General features: G+C 36.6%; 1 protein-coding gene across 2 annotated transcripts in view; it reads left to right on the top strand.

Annotated features, from left to right (window-relative positions):
- The window catches only part of WDR25 (WD repeat domain 25), a 66,298-nt gene extending 48,757 nt beyond the window's left edge, over positions 1 to 17,541 (top strand). For both annotated transcript variants that reach the window (XM_032187727.1, XM_032187728.1), the window contains exons 5-7: positions 14,450 to 14,620; positions 16,143 to 16,283; positions 16,674 to 17,541. In XM_032187727.1, the coding sequence (XP_032043618.1) occupies positions 14,450 to 14,620; positions 16,143 to 16,283; positions 16,674 to 16,895 (534 nt within the window). In that variant the 3' untranslated portion in view covers positions 16,896 to 17,541. The remainder of the gene's footprint in view (positions 1 to 14,449; positions 14,621 to 16,142; positions 16,284 to 16,673) is intronic.
- The last annotated feature ends 1,381 nt before the right edge of the window (positions 17,542 to 18,922 follow it).

Below are 18,922 nucleotides of genomic sequence, written 5' to 3'. Positions count from 1 at the left end.
GTGTGACTTTTTATCAATAATTGTGTAGGTTCTATACCTTACGCTTCCGTTACATGAATAGGTTGTTAAAAGAACATTAGTATGTACATATCCAGAGCGCCAAGTCTGAGGCTACTCTGAAAATAAATTTAATGAGAGTTTCAGAGTTACACCGTCAGTGGGAAAACCTTTGTGATGGAATTTATTCCATGCATCATACTTGTATGATGAGCCGTTTTCCGTGATAAAGGATATGAAGAAATACTTGAAGCATAGTTCCATGACAAAAGATAATTGTAGTTTTACTTTGCAAAATAGTAAGTATGTGTTATAAAGAATACTTATGTAACTTTTTTAAAAGTTATGAGACTTCCATAGTAATTCTTCTCTCCTTCCTGTCTTTCACTGGTATACGGTATTCCAGTATTGCCACTAAAGTGATTTTGGTGTGCTGTGTTTATCATAGGCAATTTATGGAACATTGGAGTATGTATCACACAAATGGGAAATAATGCCAGTTCAAAGGGTGTTCATTTCAAATGGTCAGAGTTCACCCTGTAAATTTAATGTAGGAAAAAGTCATTATTTTTTTTCTTATCAGGGTGCTGGAAAAGAGAGGCTAGAGGAAGTCTTCTCCACAGAACAGCGGTGTCAGTGGTTTCATAGTGTGCACATGAAGTAGAGAGTACAATTTTTCTTTCCTGAGACTCTTATAACAGTAGATTTTAGTTGTGGGGAGGAGTTGCAGTCAGTAATTGAAACCTTAGCTATACTTTTTAACATGGAGAAGACATTGAACGTCATGTTAGGATAAACTTCCCTTAAAACGTATTTCAGGAACCCAATGGATAAAACCTTTTTAAAGCTTAAAGATTGCTGACTATAGTGTTAAATTTGAGATATTTTATCCTAGTCAAGTAGAAGATTGCAGATATGGGTGACAAAGTATTGCTTATACAATTTTCTAACTTGGTGCAACAGACTTTTGGTAAATGACATTGCAGTTATACACAAATTAAAATGACACCTTGGTTGTCTACAAAGATGGAGACGTTATTTCCTTCATCACCTTTTGTTTCTTTATGATGGGTTTTACATCTTTGACTATCTAAAAATCCTGCAAAGAGTGTTTTTCTCTAGATTTGAAATCAGCTGTGCTTGATGAGCATGTTCCTGCCAAAAAATGGCAATACTTCCAGCTTGCATGTGTCTAAGGTGCCCAGTCTCTTCAGATGGAAAATGGTAACTGCTTGTTTCTACAGTACAAACTGTACAAATGGCCAGCATGGTATGTTGCAAAAATGTGCCTGTCTCGACTGTAGCTCCCTGGTGGAGAAAGCTATGGAGGAATATGGTGAGAAATCTTTCACAGATGGTAGGGGACAGTCTCAGATAATGATAGTGGAGAAGGCACTTCACTTTCAAGGAAAGAAATACAGGAATCTTTTACAATGGATATTGACAGCTCAAGGGTTGCACTTCAATAACACTTTTTACAGCAATTCTGATGCCAGAGATTGTGATGAAAAGACTTGAGCCTATGCTGAAAGACTATGTTAAACTGGCATTGGCTCAAGTAGAAGTAAAGGGCTAAATAGCAGATGTAAATGCTTGTGTTGAATAAGTTGGTTCTGAGTCATCTCTTGAGTCTGATGCTCTTCTATTGTCAATATCTCTGCCTATTCTTGGTATTCTGGTTTTGTCTTTGAATGGCGTAGTGTTGTTGCCAAGACATATGTCTTGAAAACTTATTTTCTTCTTGGGTCCTTTTTCCTCTTTGTGAAAGTTCAGAGTGTCAGTATTTCCTCATGGTGCCTTGCAAGGTATCAAGCAGTATTTTATTCCATGCAATGAAGTAACTAATTGTGTTCATCACTTAAATAAAGCTGCTCCTTCCTGTTAAGCTTTAAATTCCAGTGCCTCATCTCAGCCACAGCCCAGACTGTGCATTTATGTCTGTGCAACCTGCTGGTAGTTCAGGTTTATGCAAACATAAGCTCACAAAGCAGTTCCTTGTGAACAGGAGCAGGTAAGGGACAGCGTGTATTTCTTAACCCATGAAGAGTTTGCAGAACAGCATGTCTACTAACTAATTGCTGTATGTTGCCAACCAGCTTAGCTTGCTGTCCCACAGAAGTATATGCATCTCCTTGCTACAAGACTGCAAGTTGCTGATTGACAAGGGGCAGTTTGATTGCCTGGGAAAGTCTTCTCAGTGAAACTGTTCCTGAAAAGCAAAAGGAGAGGGGAAGTGCAGTTGTGTTCCTCACTGAAGAACAGCATTGCTAGAACAGAGAGAAGGCAAGTGGAGAAGTATATGGCATGGTTTACATGGGAGATTATTGCAGTAAGAAGCAGACAAATGAGATGGTGATTACAGTGGAAGATGAAGAGGTGAAGGGCTGATGTGCAATTTGTGAGGTATTGACTTATTGAAGGCAAAGAAAGCAAAGTAGCAAATCCATACTGATAAACTGTAGGCTTCAATATCATTTATATCTTCTGTAATTCTGAAAACAAACAAACAACAAGAAAAAACCTATCAGTAGCCTGGTTTGAGATGATGTTCTGATATATTTTAATTCTGGTAACTACTCTGTAAAGTACATCTGGCAAAACTGTGGATGAAAACTGCATTTTTCAGTACTTTACCACTGTCTAGTTATGAGAAATGAGATATGGCTGGAGTCACCTTTGTGTGGCTTGTGGAGGATGACATATAAGCTGCATGTACATGTATATCTGCATTCAGAGCCAGGAGTGAGTGTCTTGGGTGACAGCATCTATAATTCATTTCCAGAGGACAAGCAGACACTGTTTTAAAGCCATTTATGTTCATATAGACTACTAGAAGTGAAACATGAATACTTATCATGTTTCATACATTTTATTAATTTGACTATATGTTCACTCTCAAACAGCCCTCAGGTTTGCTGCTGATTAGGGAGTCTTTATGGTTTTTATGCTCTACTGCCCAACTGTGTTTTTTTTTTTTTTTTTTTTTTTTTTTTTTTTTTTTACCTCCTTACTTACTGATTTGGGTACGATGCCTGTTTGAAATGTGTACAATCAGATAAGATGTTTGTCTTTCCATGGGCCATCTCCTTTCCACACTTTAATGCTGTTGCCCAAGTAGAGGGTGTACTCAAAGTTGTTGCATTATGATTTTTTTCTTTTTGACTGAGAGCATTGCTGTTGTCATATACCTGGTTGCATGCTGTGAAGTCCTTTGATCCCATTTTATAAGGTAATTTCTCAGAAATCTGCAGCCATGCTACTATGTACAACAAAATTAAGACTAGTAGAATAACGCATTTGTTTCTTATTGGCTAACTCTACATTTGTGTTTATAATGCTTAAGCTCCTGCTTTAGAACCTGCTGAACTCAGGAATGCAAACCTTGTTTGCCTCTGCAACTGCAGGACACTGCAGTGCTCAGAGTAAGCTTCTGTAAGCTGGTGCTAATGAAGAAGTAAAGGAAACATCCCACCATACTACAACGAAATATTTTACTTTCCAAGAGGACAAACAAGTGAATGAATGTTTATTGCCATAGGTAAAGTAGGAAAGCTTTAAGCTTGGTAAAACAAAACAAAAACACCCATCCTGTTTCTTTTGTACAGATCCTGTACTTGTTGTTCTTGGGAAGCTTTAAGAAGCTGTTACCTGCTTTGTTCACTAGAAAACAATTATATTCTTGCAGAACATCATTAGTCAGAAAACTAACCAATTAAGCAGTGCATTAGGAGTATTAATTTTAATAAGGAGTAGTGTTTAATCACCTTAGAAAGTGGATGGTGTGGGTTTAGCTTGCTAACAGATATTGATGTATTTTTTGACGTTACTTTGAAAACAATGAAGTTGTGTGTGTACTGTGCCTGACTAAATCAGCAGTGTAGCCTACTCTCATACCATGAAATATTTGCAAAGGAGGGAGGGAGGTTCTCTTGCCCTTTGTTTTCCCCATTTAAGGTATCTGTAGCTCAGCAGAGGGTGTAAACTGTCAGGCATTGAAATTTGTATTGGCTCTAAAATGTGTTTTTATATGAAGAACTGGGTTTGTATGTGTACTGAGTGAATGCTGAAGATCAGAACTGAGTAGAGAAAAGGGGAAAACATCAAACTGATTTTGTTGGTTCTGGCTTCCTCTTGCAGAATGGTGAGTATTGCATATGCACCATTACTACAAAATATTGTAGTTATATTTCAAACTCTCAGCTGCAGCTCAGTATGTTGGTTAGGCATGAATCATCACTCATCAGTATCTCATGTCTGCTTCTTTTTGTGGAATTTCAATAGGTTCTTCAGGTATTCCTGTTTCTATTGTTACCTTTATTCACAAACTGCAAACAGCTTGCTTTCATTCTTTTCCATCTTACACACTTAAGGTCATGTTCAAGATTGGATAAAGTGTACTGCCCAATATGTTGAAATTTATCCTGTTCTAATGAGTGCATTTTGCTTTTAGCTAAAATAGATGTCTGAGGTGTCCTTCCACTTTGTTTCTGTTTTGACGCAAACATCCTTAATATCTTTCAAGTGTTTTCACCCTAATTTGTTAAAAGATTTTCTTTGGCATTCTTACTGTTATAAGTTTCCAGTAGCTTTGGTCCTGTTTTACTTCTTTTTTCAAGTGTTTTAACCTGTCATTTAGCTTGGAACAATGGTGTGGGTGAAGTCATAATTCTCTTTGTTCCCATCGTCATACCTGATATCCTGATAGCAGTAAACTTTTTAGTCCTTGCAGCATATTTAGTCAATACTATAAGCATCCTAAACTCACTGCATGTTGAAAACTCAATTTTAGCATTCATTGGTAATTCAGTTCCAGAGGCCATCCTTTAGAATGCACTCCTGTGTTTCAACAGGCTGTCTTCTTGCAGCCTATGTACAGCAAAACAATCATATTTCAGGAAAAGGTGGAATTTTTGTTGGAAATTCAAAGAAAAGTATAAAGCATCATAGAGACGGAGGGAATGACTACTAAAAAACTATTGTCCAATTACACACACGCATATATATATATATATATATATATATATATATGTATGCAGTGATTCAGTTGAGCTCTCCTATGCCGTTGTGCCACATCAAAGATTTCTGCTGGTAGAAAATGAAATAGAATAACTGATAGTGGTATATTGCCAATTTATTAATTCTGATATGTCATTTTGATTTTGGCTGGCAACTGATTTTTAACGGGAATGTAAATTTATGAGCATAAATTGCTAGTATTTATTCATGTATTGAATGTGCTATAAAAATTGGATTTTTAAGTCTCAATGAAAATGTATGAAGATTGACTTGAGGCTTTCTTTCAGCTGCTAAAACAGAGAAATGTAGAGTAAGCTATTAATCAGAAACAGATATAAAAAAAAGACTTATTGCTGTCCTTGTTCTGTTGAGCAAATAGGAAAAATGATTTCAAATGTAACTTTGGGTATTGAGTTAGATAAAGAATGGAAGAACAATAAGAAAGTCAAAGTCTTCAAGATAAGCATAGAAATGAATGGCTAGAACAGCTTGTTAACTGCTCAGTGAAATGTAAAGTATACAGGCATCTCAAAATTATAGAGACAAGTAATCAAAGCCTGAAAAAAAAAAAAGAATAAAGAAGAATAAAGGAGGCACTTGAATAGAAAGTGGAGATTTATTACAGTGGTATTTGTTTGTATTAAATCTGGTTTTGTTTCTCTGGAGATGAGATTATTCTGGAGGCCTTATATTGCTGTATAATGGATTGATTATGTTTATGGAATACTTGGAAAATGTTTTCAGAAGCTTTATGAAAGGACTGGAAAACTTGGAAGTGTGTGTTAAAAAACGTATAAATAAAAATAATAAAACAATGCAGAACTCTGCAGTGCCAACTAAGGAGGGAGCATCATATTGGACAGCCTCCATGGGACCTCTGGACTTGAGATCTGAACTTAGAAAAACCCTGTAAAAGGAACCATATAATAACACCGAGACCTTGAAGTACTTACATATTTTAAAGGTATTAATTTTCACAGAGCTGTAGAAGAATGTCTTAAGATGTTCAGCACAAGCCAGTTGCATTACACAGTCACTCTGTTTTGACTGCTCTACATTAGCTTTTCAGTCTGGAGACAATATATATTCCAACATTTTATTCTACCTGAAATTTTAATGTTCCTTGAAATACCAAGGAGAGCAAAAGGTTGAGACATGTATCGTTTAGCTCAGCATTTAAGGACTTTGTGTTCAGAAAAGAAAAAAGATTACATCTCTTTTTATTTTTTTTAATTTGGGTTCTTAGATTACACAGTTGTAATATCAGAACAAGACTACAACTGCAGTTGTACTGATACCACTTTTAAAGGAGCTAAAGATCCTTATATCATGAGAGAATTGGCAGACTGAATAGAAAGGATTCATTTACATGTGCCAGCAAACATGTGTGTATAATATAAAGCAAGGATGCTGTTAGCTCTTCTGAAAGGAACTCATACCTGAATGTATTAATTTAAATTTTCTGAATGTATTCATTCAGAAACACTTTGGGGATTTTGCAAATTTTACCTTTTAAGTGTCAAAGTGTTGTTTCAAAAGGATAAACCTATTTTTTTATTAATTTAATCTGACATAGTCAAAAAGAAGGCACGGATACATATCTCTAGATCTATATTAATCTCCTTAATAGTAACCATGTGCTCAGTTTCACATGTTGTATAAGACAATAAAAGTTAAAACAATCTGAATAAAAATCAACAAGGCCAAGGGGAAGTGAGAAGTTTATGCTGATGATATTTTACACAGCTGGGAAAAGCAACCTTCTCCATGTTAAGGGAAGATTCATTTTCTTATGCCTATAGCTTTCCCTTTTTTCTACAAATCCCACTTAAAGTGAATATATTTAAAATATTTTTTACCACTTGCATTGGCTTTCTGGTATTAAACTTTGTCAGTAAATTTTCCCAGTAGTTTTTCCCAGTTTTCATAGTACTTAATTTCATTAGGACCAGTCTTGTCTGGTCTTTATCTGCATGAAAGTTCTCTAAAAATGATTAACAATGAACCGAAAGGCCACCAAAAGAAAAATATGGGCAGTCCTTTTACTGCCATACAAGACTGTTCAGATTCAAAAGGAAAGTATGGTTAATGTTACTAACAGCAGCTATAAATCTAAGAGAATTAATATGGAGATGTCTGCATCCACCTTAATAGAGGGATGTTTAGAAAAAAAACAAACAAAACCAAAAAACTCCTAGGCAGCATGGGTTCATGAAGGGTAGGTCCTGCCTAACAAATTTGATTTTCTTTTATGATAAGATCATCCATCTAGTTGATCAAGGGAAACCAGCTGATGTGATCTTTTTGGACTTCAGCAAGGCTTTTGACACAGTTTCCCATAGGATCCTACTGGACAAAATGTCCAGCAAACAACTTCACAAAAACATCATATGATGGGTGAGCAATTTGGTTGATGGGCAGGGCTCAAAGGGTTGTGGTTAATGGGGCCACATCTGGCTGGCAGATGGTCACTAGTGGGGTCCCTCAAGGCCCCATTTTAGGGTCAGTCCTCTTCAATGTGTTTATAAATGATTTGGATATAGGACTAGAAGGTGTTTTGAGCAAATCTGTTGACGACACCAAACTTGTAGTTGTAGACTGTAGACTGTAGACTGTAGTTGTAGTTGTAGACTCGGCTGAGGTTTGAAAGGCCTTGCAGAGAGATCTCGACAGATTGGAGAGCTGGGCAATCACTAACCTCATGAAGTTTAATAAGAGCAAGTGCCAAGTGCATCTTGGATGTAGTCAATTTTAAAAACTCTTGTTTATTGATGTTCTTGTGCTTTGACTCATAAACCAGCAAGGCATGTTGGAGATTTGGAAAGACCTATGTGCTACAGCTGTCACAACAGAGTCATGAAGTAGCACCATGCAGTAATCTGGAGAGGGAATAAGTGAAAGATGACAGGCCTGTGGCTCTCCTTCTTTATAATTATGAACTTTCCAAAATATTCTAGACCTCCATAAATGCAAATACACTGCTTATGTTAAACAACGAGGTAGAAAGAGAAAGGGATGTCAGGCAGGAGGGACAGAAGTACGACCTGTCACAGTCACAGAACAGATAATGAAGAAAAGATTAGTTAAAGATATAGGAAAAAGTGAAATAATAAAATTTTGTAGGAGTTCAGGGATGGTAAATTGTGCAAAGCTTGCTTGGTATCACTCTAAGTTTATTTGGTGCTCTTTGATAGAATGTTTAGGTAAGCTGTAGAAGGCAGAGACTAACCTAAGTATTGTAAAATGAACATTGTTCCAGAAGCATGCTACCAAAATTACCAATAATAAAGGACTAAAATATAATGCAGGAGAAATAGCACTGACTTATTAGAAGTGAGATAAGTAAAAAAGAATACAAAGGTCCAGTCTTTTGGGCTTAATAACCATTTTGTTAGGAAGGTTTCAAAAAGGATGAGTACGAAATCAGTTGGTTGCAGTGATAGACAAATTTAAGGAAAATTTAGAGTTGGAGTTGTATACAAATTCACATTTTTGAAATTTAGGCCTCATAAAATATAGAAAGAATTAACTAGAAAAATTGTGGAAATTGTGATTTTGAACTTTTAAAATTAGACTGGAAATGTACTGCAGAGTTTTTATTATTAATAAAGGCCAAGGTAGACGTTGTTAAAATTTTGTTTGTTTATTTCCCATCTTGTTTTTTTCTCTAGATTGAGCACTGCTAAGCCACAAAATTGCAACTATCATCTATGGCTTTATTCCAAAAAAAAAAAAAAAAAAAAAAAAAATGTTCTCTTTAGTATTGTCGATCTGTTTCTTGATACTTGAGTTTATAAAGAGATAAGCCTGAGTCATTAAAGCATAGTTTAAAAATCTAATAAATATAGAGTGCAAGTGCAGTGCATTTGTTTCCTTGGAAACATTCTATTGCAACTTCTTTAAGATGAGATGCAGTCATTTTAAGTAGCTTGTATTTAGGAGACCTAATGAATTTGTCTCTGGATAGCATATAAATATGAAAAAAGGCTGTAGAAATTGGTGGAACAACTTGTACTTCTGGTTTCTATAGAAACAGCTAATATATTGTCATGTACCGATGGTATTATGAAGAACAATGTAATTAAAATAAGATCATTTATTTGGTGCATTAGAAGACTAAAGTTATTCTTTCACTGTCAGAGAAAAATCTTTACAGAATTTATGGAGAAAAAGTTCAAAGAAATATGATGTTGGTACATTTTTACAAGCATACTTGCGTATGCTTTTAAATGTTAATATTCAAGGGTCCTTTCTGAGTATGGAGGCACATTTTATGTGGCTATAGCACATGCATGAGCACTGCTGCTGTATTTACTCCTGTTGTGGTGCTGTCATGGATCAGAACTGTAGACCTGTCTGTGCATGCAATCTCTCTGTCACAACTGCTCCTTACAAGACTGAAATGAGACAAGAACTGGCCAAGAACAACAAACGCTTCTTTCTGAAGAGTAAGTATTCACATAGTTGGGAAATTCTGGTTCTGGTTTCAGTCCATTTATAGACAAATTTTAAACAAGCACAACAGCAGCCACTTACTGGGCATTAAAAAAAGTAGAGAGAGTGTGAAAGCACTGCAGAATTATTTATCAAGATTTCCAGTAATGGCTACTCAGGTCTTTAAAATTTATGGTTTTGGGACTTCCTACACCACCCATGTGGTCTTTGTCTTTCATAGCTTGCTTTGAGTTTTCACACCATGAAATTTTGTTCGTGATTTCTCTATTTTTAATGTTGACAACATAAACATGGCACATTTTTTTCGTGGGACCACCTCTCATGTTATACACCAGTCTTACATTAAAATACTTTAAAGAACATAAAACTACAAGTTTGATCTTCCTGTCTATGCTATTACCATGGATTTTGATTAAAACAGCCACTGCATCTTTTAGATGGAGTTCAGAAACATAAATTGTGTTTGTCAATAGTCATGGCTTTGTTTTGAATTTGTTACTGTAAAGCAAATAGTAGTTATGTGGCTCAACACATACTCTTATCACAGTTTCCTCTCAACACAACACCTTACACTGCGGTGGAAGAAATGCTTTTATTCTGTGCAAAATGAGCTTTCTTTTTAGTTGAAACATGCTTTTTATTCCTTGTATTGCAGTAGTACAGTTTTGCAAATGAAACTTGAATCAGTTGCCCATTGCATTACCCAACATGCCAGTAGGAAGAGGCAGTTTCGTGCCAAAGCACTCGAACTAAGAAGCTAAGCCAAGAAGAGTAAAAAAAAAAAAAAAAAAAAGGTCATTTTACAGGTTGGAAACCACTGCACTGACTGATCAATGACATTTTTCGTGACCTTCCAGATTGCCTGTAGTCCTCTTAGATTTGTTGTGAGACCTAATTTCCAGATTCTCAGGAATGTGCAGGCACATTTCTTTCTTGTCTAAAGCTGGACTTGAGGGAAGAGAAGTGCCGGTGGGTGGTGGGTGACCAGTGGTGCTGGGGACAGCGCCGTGTGCTGAAGTGCTCGTATGGATGCTCCGAGCTTTCCTGAGAAGCAAAAGGCACTGCCTATACTTTGTGCAGAGAAGTATTATAGGACATCCACATGAAATATATACCTTGAACTCAGCGTCACAGCATGCTTCTCAAATCACCAGAGCCATAAGAATCTATTTGAAACTGATTTAATTTGCCCAAATTACCTTTCTTGTTGAATGCCTGCAGCCATGAACTCTTGCTGTTGTAAAGAAGCTTTATTATTATGTTGGCTTTTGTTGACACCAGAAACTATTAGGCCTTCTTTCTGAAAGGATTTCATTTATGTCCAGAAAGTGCTTCAATTGAACAAGTGGATTGTGGTTTTCCAGTGCTTACGGGTGATAAATCTGCAAATAGAAAAAGAGCAAAAGCTGTTATTAACAAACTAAAGCCAGCAGGGTAGGAAAACTCATGCTTTCCTGAAGTGAGTTCTTCAGGCATGTCATGAATTAATTGTCTAAGGTAGAACAAAACAGGTTTAATTATGAGTACTTTTCAGAGCAGGGGTGATGCAATAAGTTATTTTTGAAAGCCATCTTTATGGAGGAATTTAAATACTATGTATACCAAGTTCCCAGCTGCTTTTCAAAGTGTTAATTTATTGTTCTCTGAGTCAGTTCTTACTATGTGGTTTGGTGATTAAACAGCATAGTTTTTCTGAGAAACATGTCAAAGGTATAGAAAAATATAGTATTTTATACTGATTAGTATTTTATACTAATTATTTTATAGTAATTTTTATAGACATTTTTCTGAAACAGTGCTAAGTTGTACAGGGTAATTTGGTTGGATATCTTACTGACTAGCAGACAAGCAGATATATTTAATAGCAGTGAAAATGTTTAAATTGATAGTGTCAGTTTAGGTAAGGGGCCTACAGAATATCAGCAAAACTTAAAAAAGTATGTTTACATTGCAATCTTCACAATTTCTTCTTGCTCCAAAAATGTGTTAAAGCAACCCCCCAAACTAACCCCTAACAACGCTGGACAGTGTGTATATGGGTTATACATACATGTATTCACAAGGGTTTTTTCTAGAGGCTTGACATAGCTGAGGACCCAAGCAGTATGTCTGAGTTTGTTCCATCTTTAAAGTATGGAATATTAAAGAATCATTACCTTGAATCACTGTTTGGGACTTTTTTTTTTTAAATCTTTTATTACTCTGTTTTGTTCTTTTACATTTCCTGGAATGAACTGACCTTCATTCCTGCATCTGTGTTCCCATTGCTACACGTCCGTGCTTCTCTGCTCTTCCCAGCTGGAACTTGTCACCTCTGTGAAGGTACTTCACGGGGTAGTTACTTCCTCCCCTTTATGGGGGTGGTAAAGCGCCTTTGTGTCCCATCCTCACAGTTTACATTTATTTCAGTTCTCCTGCAATTTCTACAGCTGTCAAATCTTTGTATGGTATTCCATTTCACACTCCAGGCAGCCATTATAAATCAGGTATATTTGCCTTTTTTTTTGCTCCTATGAAATAGCTTAATTTTCAACTTTTCTAATGAACTATGTGCTTCTTTTTATAACTCAGTGAAGAAATAGATATCTATGGTGATTTCTCCATAGACAAAGTGAACATTATAAATATGCAAATATCAATATTTTCTTTACAAAGTTTAATTGCTTTGTATATTATGCAGATTCCTCGGATCAAAAATATGACATACAATAACACAATTGTATATTCTGTATCTTAAAAATGCAGGCAGATTGCTGAAGAGTGTGCCAGTTTTTTCAGTCTGCAGGTTTACATCTTATTGATGTTATTGCTGTGTGTGTAGAGTGCTTGCATGACCAAGGTCCTTCACTGAGTGCAAACATTATGTTTCCAAACTACATTTCACAGAGCCTGTGAAAAGCACTTGGAACAGCTGCTGCCATACTTCTGCATGCTGAGATCACAGGAAGCAGAGCTGTAAGGGACCTCAGGAGATCATCTAGTATCTCTGTACCCTACAGCAGGATCAGCTAGTTCTGAACATTTCCAAACACTCATAGATTTTGAGCTTGAGGCAAGGAATTGAGAAGTTCTCACGTTGTGTTTGATATTGTAAATTATTTTTCTTTTATTGTTTAAAATATAAAACAGTTATAATCCAGGATATTTCACTTCAGTACCTGATTTTTTTCTTCTAAAAATGTCTGTGCTTACAGTATCTATACAAGCTCAGTAGCCATGAACTCAATAGCCATGTGCTGTTACAGGTGATTACCCTGTAATTTATAATTAAGTTTAGGTATAAGGCAGGCACTGAAATGCCTCACAAGTTAAGAACCATTTCAGTATAATACTGCATGCAGTCTCTCTGCTCAGTTGATATTTCTGTGAGGTTGCAAGAAGGACTAACCTCTGAACACCCTATTGGAAGTGCAGGCTGCTATGTTTTAGCTATCTTGGAGAGAAAGATTTAGATATGAATAACTAAGTCCTTTGGTGTCCTAGTTTTAAGGATCAGAATATTCAGAGATGGACTGCTTTGATCTGGCCACTTGCCTTGAAGTCTTTCTTCATTGGAGGTAAATCACAGGAAAGGAAGCAAAGGTATTGATTTGTAAGATTCAAAGTAGACAACACAGATGCAGAATTTCATGAAGAAAGGTAGAAAGAAAGGAAATTCAAATTATTCATATATTCCTTAGAATACTTCAAAATCTGTCTCACATCTTAAGATCCAACTCACAAGCTGCTAAAATATTCAGAGTCCCGTGGCTGAGGATCCATTTCTGCATGTATCCAAGACTCTGTGGTATATGTCCTAAAAGAGGATCTCTACTTGGGAACTGTGATATTTTTGATTTGGAAAGCGGATTTGGGAACTTTTGTATTTGCTTTTATAGCACAAACTTTAGAGACTGACCATGTGCATTAATTACAAAATTGGAGCTAGTGCATGAGGCACATTATTTATTTACTCCTGAGCTCAGATGTGCTTTGAAGTGTTGATGACTCTTTCTTTCCCTGCTGCCCTCTGTTCTTGGCAGAGTGGCAGCAAAAGCAGCAGCAGAGGCTGCCTCATGCCAGAGCCATAGTGGGCAGATGAGGTGGGAGTCCCTACAGACAAAGGCAGCACGCTTGCTGAGTCCTTAAAGCACTGAACTGCTTGACAGCAGCACTCATGTCACCACCATTCCCTCCTTTGGCATCATGAAGAGTAGGCTCTGCTTGGGTTCCCTTTTTTTTTTTTTTTTTTTTTTTTTTTTTTTTTTAGGAGGGGGTGTCAGACTGAGCCCTTAATGGAGCGAACTGCCCTCTGGAGGGATGAAGAAGGTGCTTCTGCAGAGCATGTCTGCAGGTGCCTCCTGGACAGTTTCTCACCCGGTGTGTGAGCTTCCCTGCATAGCAGCTTGGGACTGGGAGAGTGTCCTGAATCATCGAGTTTACTCATCCCCTGTGATTTATGATTAAGTTTAGAATGATCAACAAGAGTATTCACTTCTTGCCATGTCCTTTAGGTTGCAAATCCCCATGCTTTCCTTTCCCTGTCTCTATAACTAGCTGAAGATTTTGAGAACAAAAGGACTGAAAACATAAACTTCTGACATTTCCTGGAAGGAGAGCTCCTCAGATTCATCCTCAGAGTGCACTGAGTTCGTAAAATAGAAGGGAGCTTGAAGGACCCAGCTCCACAGTATTATGTCATCTAAAACTCTTTTTGGATCCAGCTCTAATTCCTTAAGAATTTATAACAGAATCTGAAGTATATATAAATGTAATATGTAAATTATACAGACTGCTTTTTTTTTATATCTCATGTAATTTTTCAATGTGGGAACTATTTACATACATTACCAAACTATTTAATATGCTTCTACTTCAACTTTTAAAAATGACTTTTTTCCACATATTAAAATAATATATTATTGGTTGGAGATAGTTATTAATACCAAGAACATAGACTATCATTCTCTGTCCAAAAATGAGAAACTTTCTTGTCTGCTAGGTGACGAGAGTTTACAAGGCTGCAGTACAACAGACATTGGATATACTCTTTCTCACCGAAGGAAAAGAATTTCTCACAAGCACGGATGCAGTAAGCCGGGACTCAGCTGATCGTACCATTATTGCATGGGACTTCCAAAGTGCTGCCAAAATCTCCAATCAGATTTTTCATGTAAGATCAACAGCTGTTATTGTTTGGGTCATGATATAGTATTTCATGCTTGTCAATAATGTAGAAAATAAAGCTGGAATGAGGGCTATCGACAAACTGAGTTTTATATTTGCATAGTAATAGCAACCTGATACATGCATATTGATATCTTGCATGGCATAATCACAGAGGCAGATTTTACTTTTATCAATACAGATAGTGTTTCTCTCCATAATCGGCCCAGACAAGATATTTAATGGACTAAATTGTCTAGAAAGGCTGACAGCTTCAAAGGAGATTACCAAGGAACTTAACAGATAATTCCAACTCCCTGGATCTTTTCAGAAAACCCAAGTCTAATATCCTATGTAATATAATATGATTGAATTGTATACAGATGCCTGTTGGCTGGAATGAACAGTCCTCTACTGACAAGGATATGCAGTAGATGATCTAATGGGTTTGTTTCATGTTTAATTTCCACAATTATGTCTTTGTCTAATATTAGATCTTCTATCTTCCTGAATAGGCAATAGGGAAAAAAAACAAAAACAAAAAACCACCGGTGAATAAATAAAGTACAGAACAGTCAGGTTTCAGTATCAAGGCTGTTTTTCAAACAACCAGCCTTTCCCTCCCTGTCCTCTTCCAAACAAACAAACCCCACAGCCTATCTTCTCTGGACTACTGTATCTCTGAACTGGACAATTTTCCCTCTTCTGCACTGAAAGTAAACAGAAAATGATAGTGATTTTGGTAAACCCTATTTCAGTTTTCCGAATGTCACATTTGAACCCTTCAAGGTGGGAGAGAACTTGTGGACTCAAACAGATTAGGTCCTGACAGGACTTCATCTATTGCTTATCTGCATTACCGAGTGAATAGTTGAGCTCCAAAATAACCCACTACTACTGAACACCCAGCGTAACAGAACAATGCTCCTGCAGATTATGTGGTGCTATCTGATCCCTTCCTGTTAGACCCAGTTTTCCCTCCAGAAGTACACAGTGCCCTGCCACAGAATGCACTCCTAACCAGGCATGGTGCGTAATGCAGTTTTGGTTTCTGTGCCCAGTTCTTTCTGATAGCCAGATCTGCCTTACCAATTTGTCACTTCCAAACCACGTAACAAAATCAGTCTGATGCTCTTCCCACCCTGCTGCATAGCCCATCACGTCCAGTGGTTGCTGTCATGTCCTTTGTCTCCAGCCAAAGCTCATTGAATTTATGTTCAGGGGTTCAAAATCTATCACTGTGTCTTTTGTTTAGACTGAAACACGATTGGTTCAGACCTAGCTGAAATCTACCAAAACAGGATAGATATTTGATTTAATATTTGACCTGGTGTAAGACCTTCAGTGCATTGTAATGAGTTATGTATATATTCTTAACTATAATGAGTTATAAATATATATAACATATACCATGGAGATGACTTTTAGTCCATCTTTTATGGTCTTTCGAATACGTCAAAAGTTAACTCAATTCATTTCAGCAAAACATTTGTTTCATGCAACAAAACTTTATTTAAATTTTTTTTCAGGAGCGTTACACTTGCCCCAGTCTGGCTCTGCACCCAAGAGATTCTGTGTTTGTTGCTCAGACAAATGGGAACTATATGGCATTGTTTTCTTCCCAGCGACCTTACCGAATCAACAAAAAGAAAAGATATGAAGGACATAAGGTATTCTCTTTCACCAGAATGATCATATCCAAGACTAGAAGCAAGACAGATAGAAAAGCAACTGTGCTTTTTAATAAGTCTGCTAATAGTGTTTGATGATAAATCAGTGATAGGTATTAATTACTTTCCTTTGCTTTCCCGTATGCTATTTTGAATCATATACACTCTGAAGAAGATCATTTTTAGAAGACTTTGTGAATACCTAATAGCTTGATTAAATAAGTTTGTGTTGTAGCTGTGTCTTAATAAGCACCTGGAGAAGTCCTTAGTGCATATTTATTTAAAGATGCATTTTTTTTTGGTACCATACTCATTTTCAGTATTACCACAATGAATTTCTCTAATCAGCAACAGGAGTTATGCTGTTACTATTTTTTTTTTTTTTTACAGGTGGAAGGATTTGCAGTGTGCTGTGAATTTTCTCCAGATGGAACACTTTTGGTGACAGGAAGTTCTGATGGCAAAGTGTTTTTCTATAACTACCATACTGCTAGGATTATTCGCACTCTGTCTGCCCATAAAGAAGCTTGTGTGAGTGCAAAATTTCACCCAGTCTTGCCATCACTCCTTGCAACATGTGACTGGACTGGAGAAATCAAGATCTGGCAATAACAGGCAGAAAGACTTTTCAGAATAACTTTCCTCTTTGCCAAAGGTTTTGGTGTTTCAGAGTGAATAAAATATGATATGCAATGTGACGTTATGTTGTGATGTGCTGTAGGCAGGGGAGAATGTCATCTTTACTTCTGTCTGCTAGACATATGCTTTCCTAATGTAGTTAAGATGGTCTTTTTAGCTGTTGAGCTAGAAAGTGGTTTTCCTCTCTCCCTGGGCCTTGGTAAAACATTTCTGCCTCATGTCAGTGTTCTGGTGCTCATCTAACCCTACCCTGATGTGAGAAGCTAAACCTGAAGAAAATTATTGATCTTCCTATGTAGCTTTTTACTGCAGCTTTCTTAAACCAGATTTTCATTAGTTTAGCTCCTGGTCACTAATGTGGTAGACAAGCAAAATAGTATAGGTCAAGGCAAAACAGCTTCTACTTGCAAGAAAGGGGTGATCACAGGGCAGGTGGGACTGCCTCTTTTGGAAACAGGTAGGCGCTACCAGCTCAGCTTATTGTAAAATGCTTTCTGAGGGTTCTAGGGAAAGAACTTGGAGCTAATTTTGAAGCCAATGAATCTGTGTTCTCTACATTCCCATCTTTGAATTTTGAACATTTATGAATTTTTAACCTGAACTTATGACTGTATATAAACAAAACAAAACTATATGTAAATGTTTTTAATTAAAACAACCCAAAACATATTTATTTTTTTTACACATGGTGTTTGTATTTCACTGTTTCACTCCTCTTATTCTTCACAAATTCATACTCAAGACTATCATGAAATTGATGCTTGGTGAGATGGTGGTACAATTAATATGCTACCCTAATTAATTCAACCACACGTTCATTTCTCCATACTTCTTGATGTCATTTACACACAGAAAATTGTCATCATGGTATTCTGTGCGGGTGATGTTCTTTGACATTCAGACTGTAGATGGCTATTCTGCAGCAAATAGAAAGTCTCTTAGACCATAACTGTATTTACATTCTCATGTATAACTTCATATATTCTTCTGATTTGTTCTGATTGACACAAATACAAAGTAAGTGTTTTTTATACACTATTTTTCACATGCGCAATTAAACTGGATTTTTCAAGGAAAAATTTCCAGAAGTCTTGCAAAGAGCATGTTCCAGCTAAGAAATGTGCAAAATGTGCTCCACTGATTTGTGGTCTGTGTTCCCTGTAGGTTATAGTAAGAAATAAGCCTGTACTAAAGCTATGGATCCAATTATCCTCTGATTTTCATATAGTTTGAAATCCATATAAAAATATTTTGACTGCATTATTTTAATAGCCTTATCAACAGCTATGATAGATTTTAACAAAGGGTATTAGAGGTTAGTGATCCATGCGAGGTAGTGCAATTTTTTTTTAGACTGTTCTCAATTTTTGCTTCCTTGTTTGGCAATGAGATATTTGACATAAGCCTGAATTTTGCATTTCTCCTCTAACGTACAAGCCAGCTGCTCAGTGATTTGAGGGGTTACTGGTAATTAGAGCTGTGGTACTGGTGTTTATGGAATTCTTCTAGAACATCTTCATAAATTCAGAAGGAGTTCAGCTGAAAATGAAGTAGTAGATGCAGGTATTTGGGCAGAGTGAATCACAACTGCATGGCATTACCTAGGAGAGCGGCTTTGTTTCCTTCTCTCCAGGTATTTCAATTCTAAAGATGCTCTTGCCATTTTAAAACTTCTGGCAATCAATTGTGTTAATGTGAAGGATGGGCAGCCAATGCAGCCATGTGATATATGCTATTATTCTCTACAATAGATCATCTTGGGCCGTGATATGGTTAAATACAGCAGAGAGAAATGCCTCTGAAATAAATGTGAGCTCATGGTAGCCTACTTGATGACTGTTATATATCTGAATGAGCTCTCGGCACATTCAGCTTCAGCTGAGAACACCTCTGGATGGAGTGAACGATCTTGAGATAGCAGCATTTGAAAATCACTGAGCGTATTGTACAGAAAAGTAACTTCATCTTGTAATTCCACCCATGTTGTTGCTTGTTTAATT

Source organism: Aythya fuligula, chromosome 5 (assembly GCF_009819795.1).
Source record: "Aythya fuligula isolate bAytFul2 chromosome 5, bAytFul2.pri, whole genome shotgun sequence".
Taxonomy (NCBI): domain Eukaryota; kingdom Metazoa; phylum Chordata; class Aves; order Anseriformes; family Anatidae; genus Aythya; species Aythya fuligula.
The sequence above is the reverse complement of the archived record's forward strand: the minus strand, read 5'-3'. Positions and strand labels throughout refer to the sequence as shown.